This window comes from Maylandia zebra, linkage group LG2, assembly GCF_041146795.1.
Source record: "Maylandia zebra isolate NMK-2024a linkage group LG2, Mzebra_GT3a, whole genome shotgun sequence".
Classification (NCBI taxonomy): Eukaryota; Metazoa; Chordata; class Actinopteri; order Cichliformes; family Cichlidae; genus Maylandia; species Maylandia zebra.
Window position 1 is genome coordinate 34653098 of NC_135168.1, and position 19611 is coordinate 34672708.

General features: G+C 45.2%; 1 protein-coding gene across 6 annotated transcripts in view; it reads left to right on the forward strand.

Moving 5' to 3' along the window:
- Positions 1–19611, forward strand: part of ebf1a (EBF transcription factor 1a) — a 55714-nt gene that overhangs the window by 14267 nt on the left and 21836 nt on the right. For all 6 annotated transcript variants that reach the window (XM_076891485.1, XM_024804480.2, XM_024804478.2 and 3 more), the window contains exons 7-8: positions 15402–15483; positions 17374–17515. In XM_076891485.1, coding sequence (XP_076747600.1) covers positions 15402–15483; positions 17374–17515 — 224 coding nt within the window. The remainder of the gene's footprint in view (positions 1–15401; positions 15484–17373; positions 17516–19611) is intronic.

Sequence of the window (19611 nt, forward strand, 5' to 3'; positions counted from 1 at the left end):
AGCTGTGATTTACATGAGGTGACATTCAGTTCAAACACACAGACCTTTGCAACCTTTTTCTCTGGAAAACAATTAACAGTGCCGCTTTCTCTTCTGCCTCTCTCTCTCTCTTTGCCGTACCTTCTCTTTTTTCCCCTCGCGCGACACCGCTCCCTCCCTGCCTCCCTCTTCCTCTGGCTATTGTCTTCGCACAAACAGACAAGATTTACTGCCAAAAGAATGAAGGGGTGTGTGAGGTGTGACTGGCAAAAATTTTTTATATTTTTTTGTCTTAGCAGGCAATTACTTGCTTGTTAATTTACAGCTATTCTGTCGAGGTAGCTTTTCAGAGAGGAGTTTGGAGGAGCCTTCGAGAGAAACAGATAAGGCGCCAAGTTTAGTTTTGTAGAGCTGAAGAGGACTTAAATTAGGTCACGTTTTTACAAAAAGAAAGAAAAAGATAAAATAAAAGCACTTTATCAGATTCGTCTGTATTTCCTCCATTGACCTGAGTAAATATGACACACGCTCCCTCACACGCACACACCTATGAAGAGACGTATAGCCTACACAGGCACGTTCAAACACAAAGACAAACTTACAAGCGTGCCGTTAATGAAGCGCATCTCTCTTCTGTCATGACGCCCATGTTAGCATGACAAGATGTTTACACACACGATCACGCCAGCACCTCTGATGTGGGCCCGGATCAAAGAGAGATAAGAGGAGAGAGAAAAGAAGAGGCAGGGACGCGACGGTGAGCGTCAGGTATGGGATGCTTTTCTCTGTTTGACAGGAGGACGGTTGTAATAGTACCCCACTGAGAGGCTGAGAGTGAGACAGATAGACAGACAACAGAGAGGGAGGCGTATACCTGGAGAAATATATTCTGAAAAAGGGAAGACTTTTCTTCTTCTTCTTCTTCCACTGCAGAGGACTTCTCTGAACTCAACCTCATTCTCAAATCTGGAGGAAAACAATTAGATCCACCCGCTTCCCCTTGTCCCGCAGTGTAGATTACAAATGAGCAAACCTGGCATTTATCACATTACTACAAACATTTATTAAAGCCGGTTCCCCTCTAAAGCTGCAGAGATAACAGTGGGTAATTGCAGAGACTGGCTCTATTAGTTAAGTATGCCTAATGTCACTGCCTCAGAGCATTAATGGACGCCGTAGTATTATGTTCCTGCACTCATTACCACCCCACTCCCCTTCAAACAGATACACACACACACATCCACACACCATTCTCTCCCCCCTCTCCATTGACCCTGCAGCAGGAGTCTGTGCCACTCTAATGAGAAATGGAAAACACCGCTCCGCGAGCTCCAAGACACGTACACACACACACACTCATTCACACATATACACGGACACACGCACGCTCAATGGGAGACATTACAAGGGGACAGAGGGGTACACTATAATCACACACGCCCAGGGAAACAATTGTGCCGTTATCAGAGTGATCACATTATAAAAGTTTAATAAACACCAAACGGCCTAATGGTGAATTAGCCCGCATCTGCCCCGTGTTGTGCCAGGCTATAATTAGTGATTTAACAGAGACAAACAAATGTTTTTTAACCAGAGTTCGTCGCAGCTTTAACAGATTTTTAGTCAGGCATAAATTATCGAGTTTGTGCCGAAATTAAAGGGAAATGAAGGTCTTTATTCTGCGCTCCTCTTGACTCCAAGACACTAAAAGTCTCACACACACACACACACACATACATGCGCACACACAGAGCCATACAAACACTGAACCACCAAGAGGAGAGTTTGGCTCAAACCCCAGTCTGGTTTTCTAAGTGGCACTTGAGATGTGTATGGAGAGAGGCGGATGGGTGCTTGAGATTGTTGAGGAGGAGAAGAGAGAGAGAATGAAGGGGGGTGGTGGAGGGGGTGGAATGGAGAAAAGAAACAGGAAGAGATCGTGGTGAATGACGTGTAGTAAGTCAAGAGGAGGTGGGGGGCACTTTCTTTCTTCCCTCCCTGCATGGGCAAATGCAATTGTGTGACTGTTTTAATACGTGTGTTTTTGCGTGGACACATATGCATGTGTGCATATGTGGGCAGGGACGGGAAATCGATGACAATTTATAATTTAACAATCACAGGGACTATCAGTTTTTATACAGCCTCCATACTCATTCATCAATATTACATCAGGACTCAGACTCTCTGTGTTAGGGAGTAGGAGGGTGAGAAAACAGCTGAGGAGAGAGAATATGGCTTTGGTCCAGTGTGTGTGTGTGTGTGTGTGTGTGTGTGTGTGTGTGTGTGTATGGTGGGCTTGGGGGTGTTGGTAAAGGGGGGAAGGAGGGCATTTGCTGAGGTTGTAGAAAACATGGCTTCCAGCATACACAAATGTGCAAACGCACACCCCAAGCTGCATGAGTGTATGTGCGTCTGCATCTGTCCGGCTGCTTTTGTGTGTGTGTATAGGTGTGTGCGTCGTTGTGTGTGCGTGCATGTGTGTGCGTGTATGTGTGTGCTTGCCAGCTGAGTGACAGCTTACTATTGATCTGTGGGAGGCCACGGTGTCATTAGACCCAGTATGGACCAGCAGGCACACGTGGAGGTCAGGGCACAGAGTTTGTGCATAAGTGCATGTCTGTGTGTGTGTGTGTGTGTGTGTGTGTGTGTGTGTGTGTGTGTGTGTGTGTGTGTGTGTGTGTTTGAGTGTGCATGGAGGACTGGGGGACCAAGTGTTCAGTAGTGACAGGCTCAAGCCTCTGAAAGAAAATCAATCGTGTCATAAGAGGAAGGTTTCCTCCAGCCTCCTTCTCCCTCTTTCTTCCCTCCTCCTCTTTTTTCTCTCTCCTCTTCTCATCCTTTCTCCTCTTTTCTCCCTTTTTCTCCTTTTCATTCTCCTCATCTGAGAGGTCATCCACCCACTGCTCCATTTATACCTTTATCACACCCTTTTTTCTCTCTCACTTTTTTTTTTTTTTTTTTTGGAGACTGTTTTTCTACCACACGCTCATACACAGCACTCCCCGTGTCATGCATGTGTGACATACGGATCAATTCAAGAGGTTAACCTAGCTAAAACTGAGCCATTAGTGAGAGAACTGATCCTGGATCAGCCCTCATTAACTAAAAGGGTACGCAAACTGTTTGTCCAGATAAAAGAAATGACACCCCCACCCAAACCAAGGCCAATTAACCGAGAATGCTGAGACTAGTTGAATTGATGGCACGCCTTGTTTTGTTTAACAGAAGTTTGGTTTTGAAAAAGAAAAGAAACTGATAAGACTTTCTTTTATTGTGAATTTAAGATGTCCTTCAGTTATTTATCATTAAGGATGAGCACACACAGACACACACACACTCTCGTATACACATAGGGCAAGCATCCACCTGTTCTCCTCTCCCCTGTCTCGCCTGAGGGGACTAGTGTGGTAGATAACAGTTTGAGTGGGCCTTCTGCAAAACACTAATCAGACCTAACACTGCCTAATTAGCACAGAGTCCACTGATTGGCTTACAGCAATAATTAACACAGGTGAGAATAATTAGCTCCCCATAGACCTGTTTGTGGCTGCGTGTGTGTGAGAGAGAGAGAGAGAGAGTGAGAGAGAGAGGGAGGGAGTCTGTGTGTGTGTGTGTGTGTGTGTGTGTGTGTGTGTGTGTGTGTGTGTGTGTGTGTGTGAGTGTGTGTGTGAAGGATGTTATTATGCAGTCTTGGTCCCTAGTGAGACTGAGGAGGCAGAGAGAAGAATCAAACTCATTACTGAAACCAGGCCAACCTGTGTTAGGTGCTCTGCTTTCCCACACCCAGAGAATTAGCCACACAGAGATCCACCTCGTATTTCTCCTTCTCACTCACTCTCTCTCTTTGTATGCATGTGTGTGTGTGTATGCTTATACTTTTTCCCTTTTCTTCTTCTTTCTGTCTCCGTCCCTTTCCCTACCAACCCCACCCCTCCCCTCCCCTCCACCCCCTCCCCCATTCCCCATTGCTGATGAGTGAAGGTACGTTTGAGGAATCTCACCGCTAGCTGAACCTGCTAAGATGAGATGAAACACAGACGCGGAGCATCTTTCGATCACATTCTGTCTCACCGGTGGTCTGCCTCTTTCTTGTATCCTGCACCCAACCCGTCTTTCAATCTCTCTTTTCGAATAGCAAGAACGTCAGTGACTGCCGCCCGTTCCTCGTCATATAAAAAGCTTTATCATGCGCTTCACCCTCTCCACAACACGCGAAATACCGCCAAGCCGCTCAGCTGCATAAAGAGGGGGACTGAAGAGCCTCATGTTTGTCTTACAGAAACAGAGAGCGAATGGGATAATGAGGTAGACTGGGGAGGAGAGACAAAGAAAAAGAGGACGTGACATTGTTTTGCTGCAAGACTGGCCGTCGTTCATCAGTCTGCGAGCAGTGTGGTGTCCTCCATCTCACTCTCCCCAGTTATTTTTACCAAAGTGCTGCTGCTTTGATCAAGCCGACATCACAGAGAAGGAGATGGGCATAAAGACATTGAGAGGGGGGTTAATATTGGAACACAATTGACGGCTTGTCACTTTTTAGCTCCCAGGCACCAACATCGCCAAGTAGTTAGTTAGAGAGCGTAAGATAGAGAGGGGGTAACACACACATACACTCACATATACACCTCCAAGAGCTTTTTGTGTGCTAAATAAATAACAACCACTGATGTAAATTGGTGTTTCCTGTAGTGTGCGGCTGTGTATTTTTCATGTCGAGGCATTTTAGAGTGGTTTCGGAGCGCAGCATGTACAACTAATGAATTTAACCCCCCGAAACTGAGTGTAAACTCACACAAATGCACAGTTTCGCTCTCATGCGCACATGCTCACTGGGAAGGGAGTCAACCATTTACCTGACCACAGGTGAGCCACGTACCAGGCGGCTGATTGCCACCCACGTCTTCCTCTCCACACAACTGTTCTCCACCCACCGGGATCCAAGGGGAGGCGCCAGGGGTAACATCAGGCTGTAATGGCAAACTATCAGAGACATTGAGGGTGCGGGAAGCTCACTGCTGGTCGACTGATCTCCGGCGTTTCATTGACAAGGCCTCACATGTTCACTAGATTTGTTTTATTGGGGGTTTTTTTGTTCTGTTTGCTCGTGGTAAACACTCACCTCTTGTAACAGGCAGCTACTGCCTCTGTCACACCGAGGCTGTCAACACAACATTCAACCTGCACCGTAATCCACATCACACTGAGCTGCACAGCATACAGATACACACACACACATGCATGCGAGATGTACTGTATGTATGAGCGAAATAGATGTACTCAGAGGCAGCTTAAATGCATATAAGGGCTGTTAAAGCTGTGTTTATGGGAGGCATTTGCATAGTGTTCACAGCGCGTTCTGTTTCCCATACACACACAGGCGCAAGCACACACTCCTAAGAGGCACTTCTCTACCACAAACACTCTCAATACGCCTTCCTGACTTTAAAAAAAATGAAAGAAGCTTGATTGAGGCAAAACAAGAAAGGCTGTTTTTTTTCCATATTTCCTGTTTCAATAATTAATATGCATGAGTTTTATGGCCGCTTAAGATGCGATCAATTATTCATTAACAGCATGTTAATTGCATCCACAGTCGTGAATATTTAACCAAACACTAAATCAATGAGGTCGAATGAGCAGCAATATGGACACTTTATAAGCTTTGCCAAAAAATTAGGTTAGGCTTTAATGAAAAACAGGAGAGAACAGATTGAAAAGGGACAAAAAAATGTGAAGAACCAGCTTCACAAAAGGAAGGGAAGTTTGTGTTAGAAAGCAAACAACTGGAATAAATGCATGATCGTTGTAATATTATAGTCAGTAACTCTTAGCCTTTTCTCCCGTTTTGTCTCTTTTTTTTCTAATCTCCTTTTTTAAATGGAGAGGATGTAATCTCTTCATCTTTGCCCACTGTAGCCAGCCTTTTTTTCACTCTCAAAGACTCCAGACTCCTTTGTCCTGGATCTTTGTGTGCTCGTGTGTGTGTGTATGTGTGTGTGTGTCTGCGTGTCACAGCGGTGTCTGGACAGTGACATTTCTCTGCTTGGATAACCATCGCGCCCTCTGTCCCTCTGTCCGTCCAGCCATGACGCAGGGTAATGTCACCTGTCAGTCTCAAACTCCTACTTACAACCGCTGTCCCCCACCCCTCCTCAACTCTCCCCCCACTCCATCCGCATGGAACTTCACCACCCGTACACCACCTTCTCACTGCGACCCTAACTGCCCCTTCCCTGGACCTCACCTGGGGTACAAAGCCCTCACCATCTTCCTTTTCCTGCTCCTTTTGTCCTCTTCTCCACTACCTCATATGACTCCATATCCTCTTGGTCTTTCATTGCACATATCCAAATGGCAACCCCACCCCTTTATTCCCCTTATTTGCCCCCCTAGGACCCCAAAATATGGCATAGGAAGACAGCACATATAGCACTAGTCAAAGTCAGCAAAGTCAGGGGGGTGGGAAGTTGACTTTTTGACTGGGCCCAGTTGCATTCTGCGCCTGTTTTCAATTATTCTCCTGGCACTGGCAGGGTGGAGGTTTATGCATTATATGGGAATGTAATTGACTATAACTGCCCTCTTAACATTAACCAGGTGTACTAGCTGAGTGTGTGAGATTAGGCCCCGGGACTTGGCTGTTATGGAGTGTTGGCCTGTCTGTGAGGTTGTGTTGTTGTTGATGTATTTATATCCTACTCCTGTGCGGTGCCGCCCATTACCACCGCATTTAGATGTGCCTTTCCCCGACTCTGTGCGCATTTCTGTGCATGCCTGTGCTTATGCGTGCATGCACTAAGCTCCCGCTCGCTCCTTTTTGTGCAACTTCCATCATGCATCTGCCTGTGTGCGTGTAAGAGTGAGAGAGAAAGTAAAGAAAGAGGCAGGATACAGATACAGCCTGCTTCAAGGGGGGCCTGACTTTACAAGGACAAAGTCAAAATGGGCCCATTCACAAGGCTGACATGCTGTGATTTGTATGTATAGTGGTGTGCAGCCTGCAGGGCACTAGCCCAGGGGCTATCACAGACACCCAGACCAGTACACCAGCAGGGGGAGGTGATGGAGGCGAATCGAGATTGTGTGTGTGTGTGTGTGTGTGTGTGTGTGTGTGTGTGTGTGTAGAGAAGGAAGGGTGTGTGATGGAAAAAAAAAGAAGCATCAACAGACTGTCAATCAAGCCCTAGCCACAGCTTGTCACTCCTCGATAGAGCTCATCCGGGGGAGAATGGGAGTCCCTGGGACCCCGAGAGGAGAAAGGAGCAGGTGCTGGAGGGAGGGCGGAGGCAGCAGGGAGGAGGTGACTGTCTGCCTGTCTCAGTGACTCAAGCTTGATTTGATATTTGATACCGAGCATGTGGCATTTGAATGCAAATCTATTTTGATTGTCTCACCGTCTGATAGGGTTAAAAGGAATCTATAGGGGATATGCATGCGTGCATGTGTATCAGAGGGCCGGCTGGAGACATTCACATGCACAATATAAAAAAGAGAATTATTCAGATGGATTATATTACTGACCATTTTGCCTGCATCAAGCAATCCCCCGTCTGCTCTCAAAGTGATATACAGATATTTAATAGAATAAATTCAAAAGGTAAAAAGGTCAGAGGTCACACAAATGGGCCATGTAGTCATCATCGCCTCCTTGATGTTATAGCAGAACTGAAAAAACTCAACTGTGTGCACACACATGATGTGCACATGTACATCTGAAAATCTGAGCCCGTGCAGGATAATTATTTTTCCTGTATGCACGTGGAGGATTGTGTTTAAAAGCAAGCATGCCAAGTAGGTAGACAGACGGACAGATAGATCGATGGATAAAGTCGGTATTACTGCAGTATGGAAATCTGAGGCTCAGTTCCCCTCCCAATTAGAGTAGTGACTTCTGAAATGCCATAATACCCATTAATTAGCAGGCTGCTATTTTCTCAGTGATTTGGCTAATTAGTCTGCGAGGCTCTACACTATCTGGACCATTATTATTGGGCTGAAGCCATGCAAGCACACTCGCGTGCACGCCCGCGTTCAAGTTGGTGCACAAACACAAGCGTACTCACCATGTACCTTACAACTGGAAGCACAGTCGAGACTAATTTAAGTGGCATCATTATTTGCTTGCGGGACAGCATGAAAGAGTTTCAGCTGAAGAATGGTTTGATAAAGACAGACACACACACACACACACACAAACATGCACATTGCCCTCATCGTTAGCTATATGGTCTTCGTAACATGGTACTGATACTGGCAAAAGCCCATCCTACTGTTAGAAACATAAGGAAAGCTTTTCAGCCCTCTGTAATGACTTGGCATGTATGTGTGTGTGAGAGAGAGTGTGTGTGCAGCTCTCTCTCTCTCTCTCTCTCTCTGCTTCGACAGTCCATCAGTGTCTCCCACCGGACAGACAGGCCACTGACACAGCACCACAAGGCCAGGAAACCTCTTCAATCACTCCCTCACTTTTCCTTCTCTGTCAGGCAGCAGAAAGACGTGATTGATCTGTTGTTTCATCACCACCATGATAAAAGAAAGAAGTTGCTCTTCTTTCAGTGTGTGTGTTTGTGTGTGGCATCCACCTTCTTAAAACTTTATTAATCATCTTCATCAATAACACAGCCCTAACATTGGTCATCTTATACTTCGCATGTGTGTATGTACGTGTGTTTGAGCGCACGTGTGAATGTATGCTCGCACCCCTTGCAGCCCGGTGAACTTCATAAGTGTCCCATCACCACTTTAATCAAATTACTTATGAACCAAAATTGACAGTTTTCATTAATTATAAAGGATTATTCTAATTGCGATTCAAATTTATTCATTTAGAACAGACGGCATTCAGTAATGTTTCAGGAAATTTGCATATTAAATGGAGAGGGTAGGCGATTAGCTATGCTAATGTATGCATGATTCCTTATTTTGTGATTGGTGGGCCATATGTAGCAGGCTGGGGGTGTGCAGGTGAGGAGTCTAGAAGGAGCTGTAATATGTTTGATAAACACAGAAGGATGCAAGGCCAAAACATACACGTGCACACGTATTTGCACACACACACACACACACACACACACACACACACACACACACACACACACACACACACACACACACACACATCTGTGTTCAGTATCAGTCTCCCTCCGTCACACACTCTTTCTCTGTCTTGCATTTTCTCGGTCTCACCCCGCTCCCTGTTTCCACATTCCTCCCTCAAGACCCATTGGAGGAAACAACTTTTCACCCGAGAACAAACATGGCACACTAATTATGTTTCTGATTTCTGATCCTGCTGCATTTAGAAACATAACCTTGAGCCTGTGTACAGTTACAGTCACAGTTATGATTTAATGTGGTGTTTAAATGGAACAAAAAGAAAGAACTTTTGCGAGCGGCACATTCATCCCCACAATGTATGGGGCCGGTCCAGGGTTGACACAGTGCTCTTTATCAAGCTATATATAGTCGATGCATTATGCATTAAGTTTAACATGTGCTTAAATCAACAGTATTCAATATGAATGCATCAGTCTTTAAGTAAGGCAGAGGGGAGAACAGTTAAGGTAAATGACTGCACGGGGAGGTACACAAAGCAGGCTGAAGGGCCCGGTCTCACACACACGCACACACACACACGTGCGCGCATGCATGCATGCGGTCACACACACCCTTCGGCTGTGTGGCGGTGTCAACCCAGGCTGATGACAGGGCCATTATTCACTGGTCAGTCCCACGAGGGCAAGGTTTGGGCTGGACAGCGTAGCAGCGCGTCCCAGCATGGCAGGACAGCGGTGAGGTGAGAGGGACCAGGACCCTTCATTACTCCCGTGGTTGGGGGCCTGGAGCCTCTCTTTCTCTCTTTGTCTCTGTCTCCATCAGATTAATGGGCCAGGCCCGACAGAGGAAGTGTTTCAATCAGTGCCGCCTGCCAAGATTGTCCATCACCTAGACAGCCTGCTATTCATCATGGCTTTGATACACAGACGCACATACACACACACATGCACAGATGTTTATTTGGTTGCATTTTTCTGTGGGTGGTTGTGGCGTAAAGCCAGCCCACAGGTAGCGATCTTATCCGGCTACAAGTTGTCGAACCGGGCGCTCTTTTCTCCGTCATCAGGAAGGCTCTCATTTCCTTGTGTCAAAGCGCTCGGCGCACAACTTCTCAGCTGAATTTTGAATGATCTTTTTCGGATGAAATGGATGAAACACAATTGGTTAAGTGTCTCTGGGACTTCTGTCCCCAAGCTGGGACTTGAGCTCCGGATCCAGGGGGAAGCGAGGAGAGATCTTTCCCCAAGCAGAGCCTCTCCCCAAGCGGCAAAGGCACAGCGTGGATCCCCCCACGCTCCCTGACCCGTCGTCTCCCTCCTCCTGGGTCCATTTGTTCTGAGAAATATTTAACGACAGGGCAAATTCAACCGGCATGACGTGCACACACATCGAGCAGATAAAGAGGAGGATGGGACGATGCGTGGAGTGAGCTCGAAATGAATTTTTCAGCGCAGTGAGATGTTCTATTTGAATAAATCATGACACTTAAGATAGACATGAGGGCAGTATAGAGGTGCCCACCACTACTTTGAGGAGTAGCACTCCAAAGGAATGAAGTGCGTGTGCGTGTTTGGGAACGAGACAGAGAAAAATGGCCTCTCTTTGTCCATTTACTTCAAAGTTTTTGTGTTCAGCATTATTTTTTTACATATTTAGTTAAATATTTTCTCTTTTTAGTCAAGTCACATCACTTTATCTTGCACCGGGTGTTTCTGTCACTGTCTATCTAAAGTGGGCCATTGCAGACTATTACAGGCTGGTGTCCGAGACTGAGGGCCAGGCCCAGAGACAGACCTGGTTCTGGATTATTAATGTCCCCCCAACCCCGTGGAGCCAGGCCGCCTCCTCCACCCAGTGCCACCCCCCCTTCCTCTGCACTACACCCCTGGGGTCAGCCTGCATGGCTCCTGGTGCAAGGCCCCCCTCATAAATCTCCCTAAATTAGTGTGTGTATGTGTGCACGCGCGTGCGTGTGTGTGCCTCCATGCTTAAACATATACTGCAGGCAGGGAGACAGGTCACCACAAAAACAAGCCAGTCAGGCTCTCGGTTGAAGTGTCAGTGATGCATGGCGGAAAGAGTGCAAGAAAGAGTTGCAGAGGAAAGAAAGAAAATGAGAAATGAAACACGAGGGGAGGAAAAGAAAATATACAAAACAGGAGTTGAAGAAGATATTTGATTCCGTGAGAGCGCCGGACTTCGCTTTTAGTTTGGTCGCCTATTTATTGCTCCTTTAATATTTTTTTCTTGTTTTTTTGTGCTGTAACATTATATTTGCTTACAAATATTTACACTTAATTTGAATCTGCCTCTGACTTCATTAGGATTGATTTCCTGAGCAAATCTTAATGCTTAATTGCTGAAGTGCAGGAACTTCCATCCTTCTACCTGCCTAGATTAGTTCAACATGTCCCACGGTGGTAACAGGCATGGGGAAGTGCTGTTGTGTCACTTAGTTAACCCCGGAGACAAATGGCTCCCCTCCGGAGCACAGTGAATTACACACCTCATGAAGCATATTAGGAGCCAGACACAGGGGCTTTTCTTCTGGAGATGATCTGTACAGCAGAAATGGATGGAGGGAGAGGAGAGGGCTGAGTTATGGTATCACCCGCAGCCATTTTTACAGCGCATCAGCATCAGAACAAAACAGAGAGAGAGAGCGAGAGAGCAGCATGAGGAGGGGCGAGGGAGAAAGAAATGGCAGAGAGATGTCCAACAAAAGGTGGAAAAGATAAATAAACCAAAGCTGCGGAGGAAGATAAAAAACCCAGAGTTCCAAAGTTATCTGTGTTAGATTTGACAAGGAAAACAACTCTTTACCTCATTTGTGGCTAATGTGGCAAAATTATTAGAAAATATAACAGCATTGTCCCTCGGAGGCTTCATTGCTGTTAGCTAATCACTTAGACAATCTTTATCACCACAGTAATAATATTTAGATGCTACAGGGATTACTTAAAAGTTGTGTTATAATTGCTTTTCCTTGTTTTGTTTTTTATGGGCAGAGGGTGAGTTTGTGTTTAATTGCTCCAAAGTGACAAATAATGCCCCTTATGATATGATGAAAGTGTGAGATCATTAAATTACTACGCCGACTGGCTGCGTGTGTTTATTCGTTCAGGGTTTTTTTTTTTCTGCTTTTACAAATTTATGCCATGAGGCTTCAAGAGGCCAAGCAGTTATTTTCACAAATTCACTTCCACAGCCATTTCTAGATTTGGAGGGGGGGTAATTACGTGAAAGCAAAATGGTTTTATTTCATTTAATCCAGCCGGCGCAGCAATTTGCACTGGTAATATTTGTAGCTGTGGAGTCTGCACAGTAAAACAGCTGAAAACCACAAGAGTTTCAAATACAAACAAGGTAGAGGGAGGCTGTAATCGAAGCACGACCGTGCGCGGGAGACAAGGGTGCGTGTAAAGCAACTGAAAATTGATGTCTTCAGAGAAGATGCTGTTTTATTTTTACATTTACTATGTGTAAGACTTAAAAAACATCATATGCTGGCCTGAGGAATATAAATACAGAAGTAAGGAGGCAAAATCCCCAAACACACACACAAATAAGTTGTCAGGTTATCCAAGTGCTTTTCGGCGTTCAGCTTATTCGTTTCATTATTTTCTATAAATCTTATACAACTACATTCCCCTACGTCTCCCTATAGTAAAAAAAAGTAAAGAATTAAAGATACTGACTTTGGTAGGACTGACTCTGTAGGTCCTGAGCCTGATAAGATGTAATGTGACCATGATTATTTTGCTTGGTGTTCCCATTTTCTTGGACCAAACTACTCTCACACGCCGCCATGTGCATGGAGAGAGTGAGAAGCAACAATTGTTAAACATCAAATGGGTCCCCTATTGATCAAAAGCAAAGAAAACAGTATAATAGGGAGCTGAATCGAGCAAATGAGAGAATTACAGGCTATCTGTCCATATTTACCGGTCAGCTGTCAATCAGATTATCCATAAATCCGTATGGTAATCTCCTTGCTAATGCATATCCACCCCCCACTCCTACAGCACACACCCACACTCTGTTGATCCATGTAAATGTGTGCCAGTGGTGATTCCAGTCCCCTCGGCTCTCCCTGGGAGACGAGATGGAGCACAGAGGAACCAGCTCGCTGCAGTTTTGTAATGTTTCCACACGGCTGACTCGAGACACCTTAAGTCATGTAAATAATGAATCAGATGATGCGCGGTTGTGGGAGATCCGCATGCTGACATATAGAGCAGCATATGAGGCGTGCTGACTTTCTCTCGCTGTGTTTCAGGAGCAACCCAACCCCCTCCTCCAAACTCTAATATTTAACCCTCTGATTTGGTCACCTCTGACTCGGCTGACCCTAACTTTTCTCCTTCCACTTATCCATCATCTATCTGTCATGAATAGCGGAGCAAGAGGAGGAGGAGGAGGGCAGTTGAAGAAAGCGTAGAATCGATGAATTAAACAGGAGGCGCAGCTAGGAAGGTGGAGTATGTTGGACAAGTGGAGGTAGGCCACAGCTGTCTGTGAGGCTGCTCCCTGACCTCGAGGAGACAAGAAAGTTGGGAGACCCTCAGTCTGTGGGGTCTAACAGCCACTGTAAAAAAAAAAGGGGGGGGGGGGACTCCATCTCTCTGCTTCATGAATTATTGAGATATTGGCCTACAGCTTCTAAAATATACAGGAGGGTGGTCTGTCTCTCCTTTCAGATTTCACATACTGTCTACTCGTCTCTCAGTCTATGTTTCTATCAGTTTCTCCTCTCACTTTCTGCCTCCTCTGTTTTTTCCCCTCTTTTTCTCCCATCCCCTTCTCATTTCGATTTGGCCGCTCGAGCCAGCGAGACTGTAAATCAGAGCACAAACAAAGCCAAAGAATAAAACAGAGCATCAGAGAAAGACAGTTTGTTATTGAGAGCATATAAGAGTCTTTTTTTCTTCTTCTTCTTTTGCTTCAAGAGGAGCATCTACCACTAACCAGCTGTCACGCATTTAAAAGTTGTCAGGGATAAATTCACGAGTTCTTGTGTTACATCAGATGCTTATAATGCACACAGCAGTAGGCTGGCTCTTGGAATGAGACATAACTCCAGCTTGTCCATTTATCTTCTTTGCTCCTTTCTCTCTCTCTTTTTTTTTCGTATCCCTAGATGAAGCAATTGTCCAAGGCACGCTGCTACTTACAGTGTTTTTCTTGACATGTTTCTGTATGTGTGTCTGTGTGTGCCCGCAACGTGTGTGTGTGATGCGCTCACTTGTGCATGATTATATCTGAGGCGGTTGGCTCCAAACGCGCTGCCCAGTGCAGAATCCTAGCCATAACAAATGAACAGAGGGGAGAAAATAAGACATATGAAAGAAAAGCTGAGCAAAGGAGTGATTCTCTCACTGGCTGGTCGAGATCTGTATTGTAAGCAGTTTCAGCTGTCAGCACTTCTTTGAGCTACCTCAAAGGGAAGTGGGGGGGGGGGGGGGGGGGGGGGGGGATTGGGGGCGGGGGGGGATTGGGGGCGGGGGGGGGGGGGGGTCGGTGGTGGTGGTGGCGTGTGTTGTAGTTTCATTTTTCCCCTTTTGAGGGTTCCTGTTTATTTGTACACGGCGCTGTTTATTTTCGCGGCTCATTTGATTTTGGTGTTTTTTGTGTGTTTTCGTTGTTGTTGTTGTTTTTTAAGACAGACAGACAGCGCAGAAGGGAGAGTGACGAGACGTACAGTGGTGTAGGTTCAGTTAAAGAAGAAGTTGTCAGGCTTCGAGCCTTGAGGTGGGGCTAGGGAATAAATTGTCAGCCGTCCCCCTTCCTGCTTTTCAGCCCACCCCCACAACTCTCCCCTTTACTCCTCCGACCCTCCCTCTCTCCCCCGTTCTCCTTCCCCTCCCTCCCTCCTTCATTAAGTATTGATGCGGGTAGCCATACTTGCCATCTCAGCCTATTAATAATGCATGGCAGGTGCTGTTGATGTGGTCTCTCACACTGAGATTGAGAGAGGCAGGAATGACAACACTATGCTGCAGAGTAGCTACAGCACAACCTCCGTCACACGGCTGTGCAGCTGTGGGGGGTGGGGGGGGGGTTCTGCGTCTGCCCTGGTGAGTTTATGGCAAGCTGTGACAGCAGCTCCAAGAGATGGATATACAAGGTAGCATCTTACTCAATATCCCGGAGCTGTTTTTACATAGAAAAGTGCCTTTGTCATAAACAACTGATGGATGATGGTGGGATAGTGTATGAGCCTTGTCTGCCACTGCTCTTTTATTTGTTTTATTTGTGTTGTGTGTTTTATTGAAGGGAGCTCGCACTGTTTCAGTGACTCACAGGTGCTGTTGCAACAGCTCATTCGGTTCTCTTGCTGTTTGTTTCTCTTGCACGTGCAGGTTCTTCCTCAAGTTCTTCCTGAAGTGTAACCAGAACTGCCTGAAGAATGCAGGGAACCCTCGAGACATGAGGCGTTTTCAGGTGATACATAACTGTCTGAATGCCTAGCTCAGTGTTTATAGTGGACAGGAGTAACACTTCTGTCTGTTTCTTCTTCTTCTTCTTTCTTTTAAGGCTACACACACAACCACAGCAGAATCTCCTTCCCTTCAAAGAATAACAGAAAGAATTCAAAAGATCTCTTTCTAGTAAAAATGTCCAGAAGCCACAGAGCATAAATGTTCGAAAGTTACAAAAGAATTAATAAACAAATGTCCTGAGGACTCAGAGAAAAGCATCACAACAAAAGAACGTTCAGTTCTAAACCCACATATGAAAACGCCACAAACAAAGCTGCAAAATGCCTCATGAAACGATAAGTAGATGTGAACCCGTTAGGAATGATAAACCCAGCTTTCTATTTGAAAGCTCTTCAAAGCATCTTTCTGCTCTTTGCTTTGACAACTCTACAGGTTTGGATGACTCCTACTGCTCTCACAGCTTTGTTTTTGGTGGCAGCCACTGGCTCCTTTAAGGGAAAAAGCTCTGAGAATCCACTGTGCACACACTTCCTGTTCCTTCTGGAAGAAAGGCTCGCCACTGGCAGCCATCTTGGCAACAAATTTGGTGGTTATTTTGAAGCCCCTCTCTAAGTGAATGAGGAAATAGCAATAACTTTAATTGCAAAGGGACATAAGTGTTGCATGTGTAGAATCACCAGTGAATCAGAATCGATTTTTAAAAGTTTTCCTAACAAGTTACACTTTAACTCTTCATGTTATAATAAAAATACAAAATACTTTGCACGTGCATTTGTGCATCTAAACTGGCTAATAGATGTCCAGATGTGAACAACCCCCATATATGTATTCAAGGAATTCTCCTATGAATTTCTATTACGGATCATTGGTGTCATGTGTCCAGTGCAGAGAGCTGCTGGCAAAGGTAGAGAGGTATTTAGCAGCTAAAGAGCACGCCATTTCTCTCAGAGGTTGGTGGAGACCAAACCATAGCTAAAAGGAGAGTGCTCCACATCTACAGGATGTGTAAGTAGGCAAATGTAGGCTATGGTTTGCTAATACATCACCAACACATACTGTGTGTTCCCAGCTATTTTCTTAAGTGACCAAAGTGGGTTTTTTTTTTTACTAAACAAGCACCACAGATATGGTAAAGCAAGCAAAATAATGTCAAATTAACCCCTCTGGGACAACAAATAATAGAAGTAAAACTTAAAAAGTGTAAAACATACTGTTCATAAAAAAAACAAGTCCTAAAAGCCATGAACGTGTGAGACTATACGAATAAATATTATAATGTAAATAGGAGTATTTGTTAAACGTAGGTTAAAGATTATGTAATGTGTGTAAGCGTGTGTGCGTGTGGGTGGGAGTGAATCTCAGGGTACACGTATGTATAGCGCAGGTGACTGGCAGGTCATGTGAAAGTAAGATATTGCTGTCATTCATTAGACAGGAAGGAGCAGTAGGGTCATATAAGTTTATACTTCTTCCTACTCACGTTCAAGCATAAAACTTGACTTACTTATATACAGATGATTAATATATTTGGGTTTTTTAATATTCATACATGTCAGTTGTGCTTTATTCTTTTACATGTTTAAAATAAATGTATATACTTTACAAAAATAGTGATTCATATGTTAAAACCCATTTATTCCTAGAAAATATATCAACCAGTCTTCATGAAGTGTTTGGTAAATTGTAGATATAACAAAAGAAGTATAAACATGTTTACTTCAGTGTGAAAGTAAGTTAATCCACATAGCATTTTGCAAGAACTCCTAATGCTTGTCCGGCGTAATCACGACAGCGTTCAATTACTGAAGATTTGTAAGCAGCCACAACAGGGTGCTGGTTGTTGTTTTTAACACCTTGTTTCTCACTTTCTTTTGGTTTTCCTTTTTCTCAGGTGGTTGTGTCGACTACGGTGAGCGTGGAGGGTCACGTTCTGGCCGTCTCCGACAACATGTTTGTGCACAATAACTCAAAACACGGGCGCCGAGCTCGGAGGCTGGACCCGTCAGAAGGAACGCCATCCTACCTGGAACACGGTATTTAAAGCGAGAACAAAACACCTCGGCTCTCTTCCCCATCTTTCTTTGTCTCCTTCACTTTATTTCTCTCTCTATGACTCCACTCCTCTCCCTCCCTCTCTCAACCCCTTCCCCCCTGTCTGGCTCCACACTCAACCCTTCCTCTGTCTCCCACTCCACTCCCCTCCAACCTCCTTTCTTTCTTATCTCTCTCCTGTTTCCTCCTGGATTCTCACTTTCCTCTCTTGTAGGGTTTCTAACTCGAGCTAAGAGAGGAGTGAGTGGTAGCTAGTGAGTCTCTTGTCTCTCCCTTGTGGCTTGCTCCCCTCAGGTCTCTGCCTCTGGGCCTTCTACTCTGCCTCGCATAAGCACTATGTGTCTTATGAGGTCTGTTCTGCTTAAAGCCAACACTGGCTTTATTTCCTCGGAGACCTGCTTTTATCCTCCAGCCCTCCATCACTCCCCATCCCTCAGGTTTTCAAACACACCCATACACATACTGAAAAGCCCCTTGCACACACATACATACACACCCCCGCATGCACAGTCAAACCCAAACCTTTAATACTTCATAATGACATGTGCACATGATTTAGGAGCCTGCACTGATTCCCAAGTCCCTAATCCAGTTATTTTCTCATTTCGATTTCCCAGACATTGAATAAGAGAAACATATTTTTTTTTCTTTGAGGAAAGTCAACCTCAGGGATGATAATGACAAAAAAATAAGCGGGGATTTACATGATGGCCTATAGTAGATTGCATTAAGATTGAATGTTATGGTTAAGTCTTTCTAATGACTATTCTCCAGAGGCAAGGTGGACCACTTGTCCCTGCGACTGGTCTCACAGATGATTAGAAAAGTTCACAAAGATGAGACATATTGGAGACGTCAGCGAGGCTTGGATCTTGCACATAAAGAAGAGTCCACACAGGACACCAACAGATGTTTCTCGTGTTATAGAGATTTGTTTGGGAATTTCTTCCCCTCTGATTTTCAGTTTTCCCGGTGATGGGAGTTAAAAAGGAGGAACAAGAGGAGTAAAAGGAACAGAACAGGTTACAGGGAGAAATGTAAATGTGATGAAAGAATGGGGGGAAAGTGCCCAACAGTGTAAAGAATAGAGAAATAATTTTTTTCATTAAAAAGAGGACAGTAGTTTCCCATTCCCCCCACCCCCCCACCCCCTTTCTGGTGTGGGTTCAGTTTGTGTGCAGGATGCGCAACTTTGGGGCCCATTTCAGGCGGTAATAGATGAGCAGTGCATAGAGTTGAACAGATGGCACCGAGGAACACCCCAAAGTATAATCCTATCACATGGATTCACGTTCCACCATCTGGTTAATCCACACACACACAGATACACACATAAACACACACATGCACATCGAGCGCACATAATATCAGCGGCTGTGAAAAGGAGGCATCTTAGGCCATGATTACGGCCACAGATTGCTGCTTGGTGAACGCTGATCTCTGCAGGCGTATCGGGGGGCTAAATATCATTCCAGCTTGTTGGGGAGGATCAACAGAACAGGGAGTCAGGCAAAGAGCAAAGGCTAGGCTGCAGGGAAAAAAGTCAGCCTAGTCTAAAGTGGATTATGCCGCTTTACAGAATTACAGCATGTCTGACAAGCTGCATATCTGTTAAGGAGAGGAGATTTAGCTTGTATAAACATGTATTTTCCCAATGCTGTTCTTTTCTTCAATCACACCCAGCAATCATAACACCAAGAGATAAGGTCAAAAAGCACACTGAATGGCAGTTATTGAAAATGCTGTTTATTGTTGTGGTCCCACGTACTTTGTCCCATAAGATGCGAAGAATATGCTTAGAAGGAAAACACTGGGAGCTTAGAAAAACCCATTACAAATGTACCGGGCAGAAGCTGGAAGGAGTCCATGTGGTCGTGCTCTGAGACACTGGCTACTACACAGATATATGAAACAGGCAGCTGAGCAAGAGCTAAGTGTTTGGCTAATGAAGGCAGTGTATTCAGAGGGCAGAGCTACTGTTGGCTCTGCTGTGTTCCCCGGTCGCATGGCCTTTGATCAGACACTGAGCACACCTGACATTTACACGCCCGCACGCTTTGCCACGTGTCATAAAACA